The 18667-nt window shown below is 48.6% G+C and overlaps 1 protein-coding gene across 1 annotated transcript; it reads right to left on the bottom strand.

Annotated features, from left to right (window-relative positions):
• Positions 1-171: 171 nt before the first annotated feature.
• LOC133363038 (purine nucleoside phosphorylase-like) lies at positions 172-17156 on the bottom strand. Its single transcript, XM_061582047.1, has 7 exons — positions 17017-17156; positions 14550-14619; positions 13149-13251; positions 9931-10034; positions 4592-4767; positions 3703-3893; positions 172-2601 (listed from the first exon to the last, which is right to left on the bottom strand). The coding sequence occupies exons 1-7, from the start codon at positions 17037-17039 to the stop codon at positions 2360-2362; spliced, it is 909 nt and encodes a 302-aa protein (XP_061438031.1). The 5' UTR covers positions 17040-17156; the 3' UTR covers positions 172-2359.
• Positions 17157-18667: the final 1511 nt, after the last annotated feature.

The following is an 18667-nucleotide window of genomic DNA, read 5'->3' as shown; positions in this document are numbered from 1 at the left end:
TTACATATCTGTCCTCTCCACGGCACATCCTATCAGCCCCATAGGCTTCTGCGAGTGCATCATTTGAACATTAATTCAATACAACAAAGCACTGTACCGCTTTCGCCATGCATTGTCTCATCAGCAAAGTCGGGTTTTGTGTGAACCAAAAAATGCGTCAGATCCGTCGTATTTACTCCTTCAATGTTTACTGACGTTCAGGGCAGAACAAATGTGCACACTCAACAGCCACGACGACCCAACAGCACCGCTATGCACTGCATGTGGCAACGGCATCTGATGCAATACCCACTCAGCTGTTGACATAAATGTCCAGGGCTGCCACGTCCCCCCAATACACGGTATCGGCTTGCATGCTCACTACCGCACTGTGGCCTAAGAGCAATGGGGATTACCATTCACGGCGATTTTGAATTATTGCTGAATGGACTTTCTCACCCAAATACGTGAAGCCATTGCCCTGTTCAAATACGTCTTGAGCCGGTCCTCATCTCATATCTACAGCCCTGAGCCGTGGTGGAAACTCCTAGTGACGATGACGCAAAGTGAGCATGTCACTAGAAGTTACGCAGATTACGTGGAGCAATTGGTCATTTTATCCGGGCAATGGCGACTACGCATGTCGTAAAGCACTGTGGAGGCAGCGAGGGTTGGTATATCACACAAATGTGAAACTCCCGTCTCGCGGGCAACATCGTCGCCAAACCCTCGCGTGCCAGAAGGCAGTACAGAAAGTGGATTAGCGTCCATCTTTTTCCACCTGTATAGAGTTGTCTACTGTGCAACATGTGAGATTTCTCCTTCGACTCCCGTTTCCTTCCACATGTATAAGCACTTATTAATAAGCTGGAAGTAGATTGATATTCTTGGTTCTTTCGTTAAAGTCACGTAGAAGGGAAATAATAAAATAATAAAAAATTTACAATGAAATTCTCACGACGTTTCGATTGCAACACAAGCAATCATCAGGTGTGAAAACCACAGCAATCATTTTTTTGAAAAAAATAATTTTCTTGCTGTGGTTTTTGAAAAAAATAAAAATTATTGCTGTGGTTTTCACACCTGATGATGATTGCTTGTGTTGCAAGCAAAACGTCGTGATTGAATTTATTTTATTTTTATTTTATTGTTTAATTTTTATTATGTATTATTTCCCTTCTATGTGACTTTACCGAAAGAACCAAGAATATGAATCCCTGCAGTCACGAAAGCTTTAAATCGAAAAATGGAAATAGATTGATAGAGGACCGCAGAGATTGGGAAATTAGTAGGAGCCGCTGGCTCTTTACCGTCTGGCTACTGCCTTCCCGCTCATCTGTGGCCCCTCCTTGCACCCGAGTCGTGATCTCTATGAGAGAAGAAATACTGTGAGGTGCGTTACACAACGACATTATTATTATGAAATAAATCATTTAAGGAAAATTACCTTGAGGTTGCCCGAAAACTACTTAACATTTTTTTTATTTTACCATGTAAAGCCCACTGAGCTATGAAGCTCTTTTTCACAAGTGACCTGTCCACCAATGATAGCTCAAAGTGCTTTATCATGTGGAACTTTAGAGCAGCCAAATACTGTCAACGCAGGTTTCTAAATGTGGAGAGAAAAAACGGATGAACCGTAGAAAAATGCACGTGACCACGGGGAGAACATGCAAACTCCAAATATACAGGTGGCAGGGTCAGGATTAAAACCAATAATACCAGGCGGAGGAATCTAGATTTGAAGTTTTCGTGACTGCAGGGATCCATACTCTTTTGTTCTTTCGGTAAAGTCACGTAGGTATAAAATAAATTAAATCACAACGTTTCGATTGCAACGCAAGCAATCATCATCAGGTGTGAAAACCACAGCAAGGAAAATAAATCCTGAATTTTTTTTTCCTGAAAAAAAAATTGCTGTGGTTTTCCCACCTGGTGATGATTGCTTGTGCTGCAATCGAAACGTCGTGATTCAATTTATTTTATTTTATACCTACGTGACTTTACCGAAAAAACCAAAGAGTACCAGGCGAAGAAGTTAACATCATGCATACCGTGGCACCCCTACAAAGCTGAGTGGAGTATAAATGCTCATTGCAAAACACTGCAAACATTGAAGAATAATGCCTCGACTGTGAGAAATGGAACATTGTACTAGAGCAGTGGTTCTTAACCTGGGGTGCAAGATGCCCTTTCTGAGAGCCAAAGGGGTTCAGGCTGCAGTCAAGGTTAAGAATCACTCTACTAGAGGGATCGCTAATGGTGGATAACAACCTTTAGACAAAGTATGAACGATCAACAGGGCGCAGATGTCACAATGGTTCGAGTTCATGCAGGGTCCCACGTTTGAGCGACATTCGACCACCGCTGCCACCCCTCTTCATTCGACGGCAGCCGCGGCGTCTCCGCCCTCTCGGTGGAACTGGCTGAGTTGCGCGACGACGGCGCTGACGAGGGTCTGCAGGGCGACGGCGCGCAAGCTGCTCGTATGCAGCACCTCGGCGTGGTTGGTGCGCTCCTCGCTCCGGTAGTTGCTGACGGCCATGTTGGTGATGAGCGTGAGCGCCAACACTCGCAGACCACAGTGGTATGCGCACACGGCCTCGGGCAACGTGCTCATGCCTGCAACGCCATACGCACGCAGGACACGCACGTAACATTATACCCGCATTCATAATCAACGTTTTTGGGTTTAGATCGCGTTATTTATAAATGTGTCGTAACCCTCCACCACCCGACACGGCCAATCAGTAAAAAAGTGTCACGTTGACAAAAGACAAATAGTTCACTGCTTTAGCACACCGGTGTGTTGAAGCGTGAAACCACAACATTTACAATTTGAGTACGACGTTTCGCTGGTAATTGCATCCAGCATCATCGGGCAATTCGCGAAAGCCTACGTGTTAAACTGATTGGACCCGCATAACACACACATGGGATATGGGACAACAACCGCCATTCACCGTTAAGCTGGTGGTGGCGTCACCACGGCACTTGTGCCAGGCTATGTGCACTTAAAGGCCACGTGAAGTGTTGAACACTCGCTGGAAGGAGGTCACAGAACAGACCCAGGTGCTATGGGTTGACTCGCAGATGAATCACCTGTGTCTCCTGTTATGCCAAGTTGCTGCGTTTTAGCCACCCGGTGCTTCACTCATTGTTGTGAGTATAGCCTTTTGCCATCTGTTGTTGCTGGAGGGCGACTGGCTCCAACTGCCAAGTAGCGTACTTCACGAGCCTGGTACCAATCATTGGCAAGTCCACTCAACTCCATATTCCATCTCTTCTGTAGCTCGTGTCGCACCCGTTGAGCCTATGTGGCCGAACAAAATCTATTTGGGCATGTGGTGGCTGGGCATGTGGGCTACATGACCCAGTTAACAGCCTTGCCTGCCAGAGGAGCTCACCGATGGGACTGTATCCAGATCTTTCAAGGATTTATGAGCTCCTCACACAATCCAGCCTGGTTAAACCCACAGATGTGACGTCACCGCTCACTTGCCGTGCAAAATATATCCATTATTGCGCCCCCCCCCCCCCCCCAAATACAAAAGTCTATATTTATACATTTTGCATTGTATACAGTCTGGAAGCTACCCACATTCCACATTTGAAGTTTGTTGCATGTCGGGAAGTATGCTAAGCATTTCGAACAGACACACATATTCACAAATTTCCCTTTTATATATATATAGATGAGGAGCATGTGGCCGAGAGACTCACCCACGGCGTCGGCGCCGAACGATCGCAGGAGGCGGCTCTCGGCCACCGTCTCATAGCAGGGCCCCGTCTGCATGCACAGCACGCCCTCGTGCACCAACTCTGTCACGCCAAGCTGCGCCGCCACACGCGAGCACGTGCGCCGTAAGGCCAGGTCGTATGTGTCCGACAAGCAAGGGAAGCGCACGCCCAGTCTGGGAGAGGCATAAAAAGGTGGCAGATGTAAGTGGGGGTGGGGGGGCAGGCAGTGGAGCCATAGTGCCCAGAAAGATGGTGGAAGAGTATGTGGAGGTCGTCCTGGTGCTTGGGGATGGTTGTGATGGTGGTGGAGATAGTGGTGGTGCAGCGGCTAATTGCCATGCACTACAGACATTCCAGCCTGATTTAGATTTTTGCTCAGAGCCAACAGCATTGACGATTGTCGGAACCGATCCTGGGCCTTCCCAAGGTTGAATCAGCTTCAAATGAGTCCCTGTTGCAGTGTGTAAACAACACCACTATGGAGAAAAATGCGGCCATGTGTGGTGCTGACCATCCCCCCCCCCCCGCCCTTGTGTGCTGTGCTGGCCTTCTAATAGCACTTGCCCCAACAGTCTGTTAAGGCTATAAGGGGAATCTCTGTCTTTTGTTGGTGGTGGTGAAGTGTTGATAATAGAGGCAGAGTTGTTTGTGGTGGTGATTGAGGTTGTGGTGGTGATATAGTTGGTAGTGGATGTGGTGGAATTTTAGTAGGTGGTGAAGATGGTGTTTTTGTAAGTTTCATTGAAATGAGTGTTGGTGCTAAAATCACAGTAGTGTTATCCACAGGCTGACAACAGAGAGAGAGAGCACCCATGACAGCCACAAAGTGATGGAGGTGGTGGAATGAGGAGGGAGGAGGTCTCGTTCGCACCTTTCATCATTGGGCCCCACTAGGGGGTTGAGGCCCATGAGGCCGGGCAGGTTGATGTGGTCTCTCACGAGCATGATGTCCCCAGCCTTGTAGTCGGGGTTTAGGCCTCCAGCTGCGTTGGTGAGAATCAGTGTCTCGATTCCCATCAGCTTGAACACTCGTACGGGATATGTGATCTGCGATGGAGGCACGCAGCATCAGATTTATCATCACCATCAGTCATGAGCAATTCCCGACGCCACGAAGGCCACCTCTCAAGGTATTGTGATTTAACAAAAAATCGAGCACCTCCGCATTATGGTGGCCGTCCACTTTGTCATTAATCTCAACCACACACCAAGGACGCGTCCTGCCCAAGCCTACTCAATTTTCTGAACGGTCCAATTGATGTCTCTAACGCGCGTTTATTCTGTAATCCACGTGTTCCTCTCCTGTCTCTCAGTGTCATTACAAGCGTGCCCCTCTAAATGCTTCTTTGCACACTTTTCAGCTTTTAATTTTCTTTGTTAATATCTACATGATCCGCATGTTGCAGCAAGAGGTAGTTATACGCATCGAAATGTGAATGTTCTGTGGGCACGTTGCTGCATGGTAGACACTGATGTGTGTTCTAGACGTCTTGTTTAGCGAACTTATTAGCTAAGCAAAGTGTCACATTTTCTTGGCGCTCGCCATTACACCCTTCCTTATTTGGTACCTCCCTCATCTCCTATGACTCGTTCCCATTGGTTGTTATGACGACCGCTGCTGTCTTCACAATATCTGAGATAGTTCGTTGATTTTCCATTCATATCAATGTATTTGTTTCTCCAATGCCACTTGTGGTGAGCATCTTGTGATGACACACTCTAGAGATATATGGATATATATATACATGTCTATGTGTAGAGGAAGTACCGTTGTTCAGATAATTGTTTTGCCTAACCGGTAACCGCATGAAAAAACAGTAAAACGCAGTTAATACTGATTAGTGCCCCACACGCAGAAATGACTGGAGTAATAAACACAACACTTTTATCATTTTTTCAACGAATAACTGAGCGCAGTGGTGGCCATGGTGGTGGAGTGGTGAGTCTGTGCACTACTGGACTTGCAATGCATAGGTTGCTGTTCCATTGCATGCTCTGGCGGGGCAGTGGAAACAAGGGGGCAATTGTCTTCAGTCCTCCTGCCAGCTCTGTCCACCCACCAGCATAAATAGGTTCACCACAGGTAGTCTATAATTGGCAGGTAGTGCAGAGTGGGGTAAATTGTGGGTATGTCCATCTCTTCCTGGACGTCTGCTATGTGGAAGAGTAAAGCAAATACCCTCTTTAGAGCTCCCTCTAGTGGAGGAGACCCTTCCACTAGCAGTGGCGCAAGCCAGCGGCTGGAGGGTTGCTACTTTACCTTTTATTGACATGAACCTTTTTTGCTGATGACACAACCCTGATGGCCTCCCGAAATTCCATGGAGGAGTTACAACAGCATCTACAACACGACTTACGTAAACTTACACTTAATTCCCGAAACTGGTCCTCAATGCTAAAAAGACCAAAGTTATGTTATTTTCAGGCTGCCCCAAACCTGTCTCACCACCTATGCACATGGTGGCTCTGGTCTCGCCCTATTGAGCAGGTTGACAGCTTTAAATATTTATGAATTAGCCTCGACTCGAAACTTTCTATATAGAATGGTGGCCACCGTCAGGGTCCATTGGTATGTTGGTATGCATGTCGAACTTCTTTCGCACCCTACATAGCAAACTGTGTTAATCGGAGGTGCGTGATAAAAACAACAAGCTAAACACAAAAGGCAGTTCTAAAGAAATTAGTTTTCAATAAAGATTTCAAAGTGCATATCTCCAGTGGCTTCCTAACATCAGAAAGATGAGCGTTCCAGACGGTCAGAGAAGCGCATCTGAAAGCGCGAAGCAGAAGAGATTAATATTCTGCTTCCATGCCAGCGCCAGAAATTTATAATAAAAAAAACTGATACACGGGGCAGGGCTTCTACCTGCATCACATGATCCCGGAAATACCAACTCAGTGACTTTACAGAGCGAAAACTAGGAAACTGGGGAACACGCACTAGGACCTACATAACATTCAAACCAGATCTAACCAGCCCTGATATGTGTTTTAATTTTTAAATGACAGAAAGCTCCAAACGTTTTAGAGGCGGGTCATTGGCGAAAACCTGGTCACCGCCAGACTTCACTGTTATGAAGAGATGTACGCATAGCCAAGTCAAAAGAAAGGAAGGTGAAAATGCGCCTCGAAAGAAGGAACAATGCTTAGTAGAGATATGTCACTGGGGGAGAAATAGCGAGAGACAGAGATGACCTGCCAGCCGGGGAGACACAGGGGCTGCCAGTGCCGCGGTGTCCACATCGGTGTTGGAGGACAAGGGGATGGGATACCTCGTTGTGGCCACCTGAGGGCGTTCTAGGCCCTGGCCTTCTCCAGCTGCTCCCTTCTCCATGGAGGGCAAGGACCCCCTAGGCGGCTTTCCGCGAAAAGGAACCTACCGCTAAAGGAGAACTGAGCCAGTGAGGCTTTCATAGTCTGTGGCATGTGTAACTTGCGCTGCCAAATAGACCATCTGGCAGTTGTCACGGTGACCATAGCCCAAGCATTTCATTTCACCAGGCAAAGGCCTACATCAGTGATGAAACTGGAAGCCAGCTGAAGACTTGGCCTCAGGCTTAAAAAAAACCTGACCAATGCATCCTATGCCAATGTTACTGTGTATGCTACATACATCGTGGCCCGGAGGGACAGTGAGAGGCTACAATTAATGCATTCTGGACCTCCTTGTTAGTGGTGCTTTTAACCAAGTCAGGAAGACGCCAAGAAGGGTCTTCCCTGGATGTGTGCCTAATGAGGAAAAATGGGCAGATTAGGGGAGCATCTACAACACGGGTGGGGAACCTTTTTTTCTGCCAAGGGCCATTTGGATATTTATAACATCATTCGCGGGCCATACAAAATTATCAACTTAAAAATTTGGTTGTTATATTTGGTCAAACGTTTCATTAACTCACCCCTAATGTGATGGCTGGAACTGCTTCTCTTTGGTGAGGCGCGTGATGTTAGCTGGTATTGATGATGTTGCTACTTGCAACAGCTTTTCCAGGTTTGCTCCTAGATTTATTTAATTTCGAGTCCCGCCTGCGGTTGCCTTGGCAGGGCCACACCAAATGGTTTCGCGAGCCTTATACGGCCCGTGGGCCAAACGTTCCCCACCCCTGATCTACAAGAAGAACCACTACCTGCTGTATCGACCTGGTTCTCAGGCACAGCATAGCACTGATCCACCTATTTAGGGACCCTGGAGGGTTCTAATCGGTTTCGGCCATTTGTGCCGGATGGCATCCAAAATATGCTGGTCCAGAAGAAGCTCAGCAGTGGCAAAGAGCTTAAATATGTCACAGATTTCCAGGAGAGGCGGGTTACAATTGATTCTCTCATTACTTTTTACTCTTGTACAGCGTTGCGAGATGCAATTTTGCATGAACGAGGCTTTATGAAAAAAATATTCATTGTTTTACTATCTGAGGATGGAACTTTAGCCTTCATCGTCCTATCCCCACTGTCCCTTCGCTTCTTACTTGTATGGTGCCTGTAGCACTTTTAATTAGTCCTGGCGGGGGGGGGGGGCACCCCGGACGGGCCTGCCCTGATCTAAACCCCTCGAGTGCAAGCTCCAGTAGAGACCCGTTTCAACCAAAATGGGATGGCTGCTCAGATCAGTCCCTTTAGGCCTTCTGAGTCACGCTGGGGGAGTCTCTTTCTCAAACCCTCCACAGGAGTAATACTGGATAGGGAAATCCTTAGAATCCTGGAGGGGCTCCTCAGGACCACAATTATCATGGGCCTGGCTCTGAGACCACTGATCTAGGGCCCTACGGCGAACAGTACGACAAACTACCAAAAGCCCACTGCAGTCTATTGTGCAGGGACATCCGCAGCCAGGGCTGGTGTAGGTGGTGTCACCACGGCGCTTGAGGCCCCCACAGAAGGGGCCCGGCAGACGTTGGCCATTGCCCGGCAGTTCGGAGGCCTCCACGCTTGGCAGAGGCCACCGTGGAGAGCTGTGCTGGATCATGGAGGCAAGGTAGACCCGCGCCCGATCACTCGCCTAGCATGACGCACCCGCGTGGGGGGGGGGGGGGTCGATTCTCAGCTTTGAAAGGCCCATCGGGCCAGCCAACATACCTGTGGTCAACCAAATCGTGCGTACCCTGTCCCTTCGGGACAAAGCGCAGCAAAGAGGCTCAGAATCGTGGGGGGAGTGAAGCGGCAGTTGTTTTCCACCTTAACACCACCTGAATATAGTTAAAGCCACCATCCTGCTCAAAGGTGATGATTGAGCCACCATCTACCACCCAGTTTTTCGAATCGACCCTCAAATGTCTCGTTCCATTACACCACTCCGCTCTTCGTTTTGCCCTTGACGACCCCCGATAGAACCCATCATTGCAACCTGTACATTCACTCAAATCCGTCCACCCTGAATATTTGGAGAGACCATCAATAGGCTGTCTTCATCCTTAAGGTCTGTTTCGGGAATAGACTCCCTCGCTCATCTACAGCTTAGTTCCCTCCCTTCACTGCCCCTCTTTTTTACCTATTAAACCAAAACACAGCGCATACTTGCAATTGCAATGTGGGCGCCCTCTGCTCCGACGTCTGCACTGTCTTTTTCGATGTGTGTGTGTGTTTGTCACTGTTATGCTAAAACATAGAGCTTTCCCACACATGTAACTAACTTTTTATGAGACTTTTGACCCGTGTGTGTGTTTCCATTTATGACTGTTGAACGCCTTGTTTGTGAGTTTTGCAATAGTTTTATGGACCCTAAACTTTTTCTCGGCAATCTCAATGTTATGGTTTTGTTGTTGCTGTGTTTCCACACCACTGATCTCCTCTGTGAAATAGCTGGCTAACTGGCGTAACAAATGAACTTAACTTAAACGTTTAACCGAGACACAAGGGCAAATGCACCACGTGGTGACTTGTGCCTGTGCGGTTTGTACGTTCGCACGACCCCATCGGCCTATCAATTACTCACATTCCACTGGACACAATTACTGGTTCCTGACTTTTTTAACCGATTCTTAAATCATATTACCGGTTACCAGCCCCAGTCGGAAAGGGGCTTTCACCTCTCTGCACCAGCGGCCTGAATGTCCCACTCCTCCAAGGATGTCCCCAGCCCTGCGGAATCAAGCTTGGTGCACCCCAGTGACAACCTCTGCGTGGACAGAGGCGGGGGGAGGGGGCACGCCAAGAGCTCCAACCGGATGCCCCTGCATGGCAAGTCCATGTGCCAGCGCTGGTGCTGGAGGCACGCACCTGCTCGATGGAGTGGCCCTCGTATGCGTGCACGCGGCCCTGCATGCACACGCACACCTCCCCGCTCAGCAGCCCGAACAGCAGCCGCCCAGCGTGCCCTGGCACTGCACACACAAGCAGAGATACAGCGAGGAAAAAAGTATTTGATCCCCTGCTGATTTTGTACGTTTGCCCACTGACAAAAAAATGATCAGTCTATAATTTTAATGGTAGGTTTATTTGAACAGTGAGAGACAGAATAACAACACAAAAATCCAAAAAAACGCACGTCAAAAATGTTATAAATTGATTTGCATTTTATTGAGGGAAATAAGTATTTGACCCCCTCTCAATCAGAAAGATTTCTGGCTCCCAAGTGTCTTTTATACAGGTAACGAGCTGAGATTAGGAGCACACTCTTAAAGGGAGTGCTCCTAATCTCAGCTTGTTACCTGTAAAAAGACACCTGTTCACAGAAGCAATCAATCAATCTGATTCCAAACTCTCCACCATGGCCAAGACCAAAGAGCTCTCCAAGGATGTCAGGGACAAGATTGTCGACTTACACAAGGCTGGAATGGGCTACAAGACCATCACCAAGCAGCTTGGTGAGAAGGTGACAACAGTTGGTGCGATTATTCGCAAATGGAAGAAACACAAAAGAACTGTCAATCTCCCTCGGCCTGGGGCTCCATGCAAGATCTCACCTCGTGGAGTTGCAATGATCATGAGAACGGTGAGGAATCAGCCCAGAACTACACGGGATGATCTTGTCAATGATCTCAAGGCAGCTGGGACCATAGTCACCAAGAAAACAGTTGGTAACACACTATGCCGTGAAGGACTGAAATCCTGCAGCGCCCGCAAGGTCCCCCTGCTCAAGAAAGCACATATACATGCCCGTCTGAAGTTTGCCAATGAACATCTGAATGATTCAGATGACAACTGGGTGAAAGTGTTGTGGTCAGATGAGACCAATATGGAGCTCTTTGGCATCAACTCAACTCGCCGTGTTTGGAGGAGGAATGCTGCCTATGACCCCAAGAACACCATCCCCACCGTCAAACATGGAGGTGGAAACATTATGCTTTGGGGGTGTTTTTCTGCTAAGGCGACAGGACAACTTCACCGCATCAAAGGGACGATGGACGGGGCCATGTACCGTCAAATCTTGGGTAAGAACCTCCTTCCCTCAGCCAGGGCATTGAAAATGGGTCGTGGATGGGTATTCCAGCAAGACAATGACCCAAAACACACGGCCAAGGAAACAAAGGAGTGGCTCAAGAAGAAGCACATTAAGGCCCTGGAGTGGCCTAGCCAGTCTCCAGACCTTAATCCAATAGAAAATCTGTGGAGGGAGCTGAAGGTTCGAGTTGCCAAACGTCAGCCTCAAAACCTTAATGACTTGTAGAAGATCTGCAAAGAGGAGTGGGACAAAATCCCTCCTGAGATGTGTGCAAACCTGGTGGCCAACTACAAGAAACGTCTGACCTCTGTGATTGCCAACAAGGGTTTTACCACCAAGTACTAAGTCATGTTTTGCAGAGGGGTCAAATACTTATTTCCCTCGTTAAAATGCTAATACATTTATAACATTTTTGACATGCGTTTTTCTGGATTTGTGTTGTTGTTATTCTGTCTCTCACTGTTCAAATAAACCTACCATTAAAATTATAGACTGATCATTTCTTTGTCAGTGGGCAAACGTACACAATCAGCAGGGGATTAAGTACTTTTTTCCCTCACTGTACCCCCCCCCCCCCCCGCTGCCTTAATGTGCAAGACTGCCGACTTTCATGTACGCAACATTTCCCGTATCCGCAACTCTCTCCAATATAGCAGCAGAAACAATGATTAATGCGATCTAGATTTTAAGTTTTCGTGACTGCAGGGATCCATGCTCTTTGGCAATCGAAAAGTCGTATTATATTATTATTTAATTTATTTTCTTTCTACGTGACTTTATCGAAAGAACCAAATAGTAATTCCTGCAGTCACGAAAACTTCGAATCTAATTGATTGATTTGTTTATTCTTTAATTTTTTTTATCTTCCAAGGGTTTTCATTTGACTGGTAGTTGCTATAAATAGGATTCCGTGCTCGCATATAATTATTAGTCAACAGCATTGTTGGATGCAACGAGCATCACTGACGCTATGTGAATTAAAATAGGGGGGTGAAGGCGGTGGAGGGTGAAGGTGGAGGAGGGTGGGGGGGGAGGAGGGTGGAGGGGAGGAGGGTGGAGGAGGGTGGGGGGAGGAGGAGGGTGGAGGTGGAGGAGGGTGGGGGGGAGGAGGGTGGGGGGGAGGAGGGTGAAAATGGAGGAGGGTAGAGGTGGAGGAGGGTGGGGGGGAGGAGGGTGGAGGAGGGTGGGGGAAGGAGGGTGGAGGAGGGTGGGGGGGGAGGAGGGTAGGGGTGAAGGAGGGTGGGGGAGGAAGAGGGTGAAAATGGAGGAGGGTGGAGGTGGAGGAGGGTGGAGGAGGGTGGGGGGAAAGAGGGTGGGGGGGTGGAGGTGGGTGAAGGCGGGGGGGATTGTGAACGCAGGGTGCAGAGGCGGGAGGGGGGGAGTAAAAAGGGGGGATCCCCCCATATAAAACCACCGGTTATGGGGCTTCATGGCCGCGTCTCTTCTCAAGATGATGGATGTGCAGTGTTTGAGGACGAGATAACTTTGTACCCTGATCCAATAAGCAATCGCCTAAAGTTTCGACCTTACTGGCACTGATCGGGATGGTCTGGGCACTGAACTCCCTGCTGGTATGTGCGGTTCCAATAAGAATAATCTGGAAGAAGCATTTTACTTGGTGCACCGATCATAATAAGGACTAAACTATGTACTTATATATACATACTAGTTGCTTGCCTTTTGTTTCATAATACATTTTATTGTTTTACCCTTTTGCTGATTTGTAAAGTCTTACATAAACATAACAGGTGACATGTTATCATGTAAAGCAACCATAAATACATGACAAGACATAGGTTTACAATTTATGAGTAAAACTCTATCTACACAATATACATAGACGTAAAATATAAAAACTTAAATATCTTGGGAACAGTAGCCAATCAGTTGTTTTGATTGGCATATTTGAATTCAGCACATCAAAATACATAATAAACAGCACATTTCATATCTGAAGCAGACGACGTCTAAAAATATTTGTAGACCAGTACTTACACGGGCATTTGATTGAACGAGTTTTTACTTCACTGACGCTCACCAGCATGGTACGTACCGGTGGTCTCGAGGAAGTTGGGGATGTCCCGGTAGTGGAATACGGTGGCATCGCACAGCTGAGTGGCCAGGTCTCCGAGGCCGGAGCCGCACACGATCGCGACCTCCACACACGCGCGTGTGGCGAGCGGTCACATAGCGGTTAGAGCGCCGCGCTACGAACCCAGCGAACGGACTTCTTTCGGTAAAGTCACGTAGGTATAAAATAAATTAAATACCTACGTGACTTTACCGAAAGAACCAAAGAGTATGGATCCCTGCAATCACAAAAACTTCAAATCTAGATTCCAGCGAACGGAGTTCGATCGCCGCTCATGGCCAACATCAGTGACGAACATCTGAACCGGTCCTCGGCTTCACCTAGATCGACTCAGCCTCAAATGGGTAGCTGGTGCAGTGCGTAAACATCGCCACTGGGGAGACAAAGGGGGCCGGGCGTGGTGCTGGCCACCCACCCCTTTGTGTACCGTGACGGCTTTCATAGGTGCTCGCGGATAACACATGCCCCAACAGTCTGTTAAAGCTATGCAATGTTCCTTCGGTTTAAGATGCCATCGTTTAACGATATTTCAATAAACGATCCGCCTCCCATAGGGTCCCATTGTTTCTATTAACGCTACATTTTCGTTTAACGATATGACGCGGCTGCCAATTTCGGCCAATCGGAGTGCTCCTAAGTGGACTCAGCCAATCAGCGATGCCCCTTTAAGAGCGTTTTGAGAGCAACCGGCTAGTTTAACCCATCCAATAATTATTTTATGCTCAATTTATGCACCTTTTTACGTTATTAATTGTTTATCCACGTTTGTATTAATGGTAATACTTTAATATGTTCTTGGAACGTTTATTAAAATTGCGTGTTTCAATATAATAAACTACATTATTAGGGTGAAGGTCAACTAACGATCGTCTTGGAACAAATTGAGTCTTTAACATGTATTTCCTATATTCGATAAACGATATTTTGAATAAACGATTCATTTTCGTGGAACCAATAGATGTCGTTAACCGTGGGACCTGCTGTACGGGGAATATTTGTCTTTGTTTAATGATAGTGACTGTGGTGGTGGTGGTAGTGGTGGTGAGCTAAGTGACTGTGGCTGCGGTGGTAGTGGTGATAATAAAAGTGATTGTGGTTGTGGTAGTTGTGTTGAGAAAAATGACTGTGGCTGCGGTAGTGGTGGTAGTAATAAAAGTGACTGGTTGTGGTGGTGGTGACGATAGTGATTGTGGTGGTGGTAGTGGTGGTGATAATAAAAGTGACTGTGGTTGTGGTGGTGACGATAGTGATTGTGGTGGTGGTAGTGGTGGTGATAATAAAAGTGACTGTGGTTGTGGTGGTGACGATAGTGACTGTGGTGGTGGTAGTGGCGGTGTTGATGATGTGGAGGCTGCGAGCCACCTTTGGTCGGTGCTCCGTGCGGGACAGCAGCCACTGCGCTGTCAGCTCATAGTCTTCATACGCGTATCGCCTGGACGAGCGCACGCACACACACGTCCACACCTCCTCACCCATCATCCTCCTCGCCACCACCCGTCATGTTCCTAAACCTCAAATCCACTCCATCCCTTTCGGCTTCTCCTCCACCCTGGCTGCAGCGTGACAGCGATCCTGAGAGCAGCCTGGCTGGCAGAATGGGATGCGAACACTGCATTCGAACTCCTAGGGGCGACTGCTTTTTTTTAAGGATCCACCCAACGCAATGTCAGCATGGGAGGTGAGGTCGTGGCAGCGCCTCCATCGAGGCAGAGCCACGACGTTGCAGGGCGCCACAGAGGAGCGGTTATCTAAACCAGGGGTCCCCAACCCCCGGGCCGCGGACCGGTACCGGTCCGTGACCTGTTGGGAACCGGGCTGCAAAGCAGCAGGAGGAGAGCGGTGAGTCCGCACGTGGCCCGCCAATTGTTTTATTGACCACTTCCGTCCGCGCCTCTTTCCCGCACTGCGGACTTGTCTCAGCCACAGTTTTGGTAAGCACACAAGCTGCTAACCCCTGGCCACAATGAGTAATAAGTATAACCCGTAAAAACAAAGTTTTTCACTATAAATCCTTTATATGCGTGGCAGCGAACTTAATATAAAGGATTTAAAAATATATTCGCCTGTGGAGGACGCGGGGATCGATCTGCGACCTTTGGCATGGGAAGCGAGGGCGCTACCAACTGCGCTACTCCGCCACGGCCTGTGGAGGGGTTACGCTCTGGGCTCTTATACTGTGATGTTCAGCCAAAGCCATGAATGAGTTCTATTTGAATATATGTAAAATACATTTTTTTTGCCTAAAAAGTGTAAAATTTTGGGAATTTTTTTTCACGAACATTAATTGTCTGGCACAACGAGTCTGTGTGGAAAATGTCAGCTCGATTGGATCACGGGAAGTGGGTTAAAAAACGACCGAAAGATTTGCACGGTCGTAAGCAAGCAAGCACGCAAGCAAGCACGCAAGCAAGCAAGCAAGCACGCAAGCAAGCAAGCGAACTTAATATAAAGGATTTAAAAAAACAAACGTCGCTACAGAGCGGCTTTGAAAAGGGGGAAAGACCCAATGATGAACCCCCCCCCCCGGTCCGTGAAAACCGGTCCCCGGTGCCAAAAAGGTTGGGGACCGCTGCTCTAAACTACCGCTTGCCACGAATCACTCGGGGAGAGCGGCTTCACTCAGCTCGTCACTGCCCAGCCGTGGCAGGACGCCAGGGTCTCAGATCGGTTCGCCTCGCGTGCTTCCACGACAAACCAGTGACCCACCCACCCCTCATGCTCAGGCCACAGCTGTAGCCATACTGTCTCGCATCAGCGTTCATAGCTGTCCCCCGTGGTGGCTATGCACGTGGCTTGGAATCCAGCGCCGTGAAGGCTCACAGGGACAAGGGCAGCAAAATTTATAAGTAATATTTTAAAATGCTTTTTTTTAAACACGCTTTAATGAAATGTACCGTACGAGTAACGGCAGAACTCCACGACTCCAGGAAGTGGACCCGAAGCTTGCCATAGCGTAAGGGACTGTGAGCGTGGACAATTAGACCCAAGCCGAAACATAAGATATACAACAGATTGCTTAAAAATATATATTTTTAATGATAGAATAGTATTGTCATCAGTATGACATAAATATACCAAGTTTGCAGTCAATACGACATTGGGAAGTGGGTTAAAATTGAGTTATTAGATTTGAGGATACGACAACAGAGTGAGTTAAATAAAAGCGTGTAAATACAAAAATCTGGACTCCACCACCTCTGTCTCGACTGCATGTGGTGGAGTGTTTCCCCCCTCACTCGCATGCGCGGGGATTTCTCGCCGGGTGCTCCGAATCATTCCCCCCACATGTATACGCACTCATTAATTGGCTGGTAACTGAATATGTAGAGGACTGCAGAGCTTGCAGGCGTGGTTTCTGGCAGCAACATTAAAACACATTTTTTTCTTCTTGGTTCTTTCGGTAAAGTCACGCAGAAGAGAAGTAATAAAATAATAAAAATAAAACATAATAAATAATTTTTATTATTTTATTACTTCCCTTCTACGTGACTTCACCGAAAGAACCAAGAAGATGAATCCCTGCAGTCACGAAAGCTTTAAATCGAAACACATTTTTTACTTGCACAGTTAAGTAATTATATTTTTTCATTTGCTATACAGCCGAATACACGACAAATCGCGAACCTTAAACACCCAGTCGTTCATAAAAGTTGAAGGCAGTATAGTACTATAGTAATAGAGCAAGTGCAGAATCAGTGAACCGGAATTGATAACTTTAAAGCATTTAGCGCGGGGCCCTTGAAAGTACGGGGCCCGCAATATTTGTCGCTACTTTTGCTACGAGGATCATCCGGCACTGCAGATTATTATGACAATCGTAACTGCTTACCCACAACGCTTCGAATCAGCCATGTCGCCTCGACCGCTGCTTCTCTTCGGCCTCCCTCCTGACTCTCGCCCCTGGCTTCAGTGTCCACACAAGCGGCCACTCAGATCCGTGCGCCCGTGCAGACAGCGGCGAGGGTCACTCTCTCGCCTCCCCCCTCCCTCCCCCCTCGCCTTCCCCCTTGCCCCCCCCTCTCCCTCCCCCCTCGCCTCCCTCCCCCCTCGCCTCCCTACCCCTCTCGCCTCCCTCCCTCCCCCCCTCGCCTCCCCCCCTCGCCTCCCCCCCTCGCCTCCCTCCCTCGCCTCCCTACCCCCCTCGCCTCATCCCCCTCTCGCCTCCCTCCCTCGCCTCCCTCCCTCGCCTCCCTACCCCTCTCGCCTCCCTCCCTCCCTCCCCCTTTCACCTCCCTCCCTCCCCCTCTCGCCTCCCTCCCCCCCTCGCCTTCTTTCCCCACTCGCCTCCCCCTCTCGCCTCCCATTCTCTCGCCTACCTCCCCCTCTCTCTCTCTCTTTGCCTGAACTGCGGGCGACTGCGGTCACCACGCAGTGCCTGGTGGTGATTCGCGGCGTGAAGGTGTAGAAGGGGTGTGGAGGGGGAGTGGAGGGGGAGGGGAGGGGGGTGTGGAGGGGGGAGGGGGGTGTGGAGGGGGTAAGGGGTGTGGAGGAGGGGGAGGGGGTGAAGGGGGGAGGGGTGAGGAGGGGTGGAGGGGGTTTTGAGGTTGAAGGGGGGAGATGTGGAGGGTTAGGGGGGCGCAGGGGGCAGGGGGCAAGAAGGGGTTTAGAGAAAGTTTGGCGAGTCGAAGGCTCCGAGGCTCTGGAGGTAGAACAGATTTTCCCATTTTCTCTTTGCTGGAGTGGAGCCGGAGTCGCGTTCGAGCTACTGCAGCCGAGGTCGCTGGAGCAGAGCTGGGGATGCAGAGAACAGGAGTGGGGCTGGAACCGATAGCCACTGGATATGAAGTAGAGCTGGAACGGGGCTCATGGGAGTTGGGGGTCACCAGAACGGAGCCGGAGCAGGAACGGGGTTCACTAGAGCTGGCATTGCCGGATGAAGGTAGTGCACGGCCTGTAGCGTACGTTATAAAGGGGCCCTAAAAAACTTTTTCAACACATTTTTAACTTGCATAGTAAAGTAATGGTATTTTTTCATTTGCTATACAGCCAGATAATCCGACAAATCGCTAACCTTAAACACCCAGTCGTTCATAAAAGTTGAAGGCGGTATCGTACTATAGTAATAGAGCAAGTACAGAATCACTGAACCGGAATTGATAGCTTTTAGTGCGGGGCCCTTGAAAGTACGGGGCCCGTAGTTACTACACATGTAGTAGCTGCTACATGTGTAGCTACTACATGTGTGTAGCTACTACACTTGTGTAGCTACTACATGTGTAGCTACTACCTGTGTAGTAGCTACTACATGTGTAGCTGCTACTACATGTAGTAGCTATTACATGTGTAGCTACTTTTGCTACTAGGATCATCCGGCATTGAGAGCTGGGGGTCACTGGAGCCGGAGTGGAATAGACCCCGCCCCCCCACCCCTCCAAATGCACATTGGGAATGACACCTGCTCGTCTCCCATCCAATCACGTGCAATCAAACTCTACAATTCCAATGCCGATGGCGATATCCCTGGCCCTATGCCAAATGAT

This window comes from Lethenteron reissneri, unplaced genomic scaffold (assembly GCF_015708825.2).
Source record: "Lethenteron reissneri isolate LAM-NWPU_2019-01 unplaced genomic scaffold, ASM1570882v1 scaffold_1639, whole genome shotgun sequence".
In the NCBI taxonomy this organism is placed as follows: domain Eukaryota; kingdom Metazoa; phylum Chordata; class Hyperoartia; order Petromyzontiformes; family Petromyzontidae; genus Lethenteron; species Lethenteron reissneri.
This window is presented reverse-complemented; position numbering and strand designations above follow the sequence as displayed.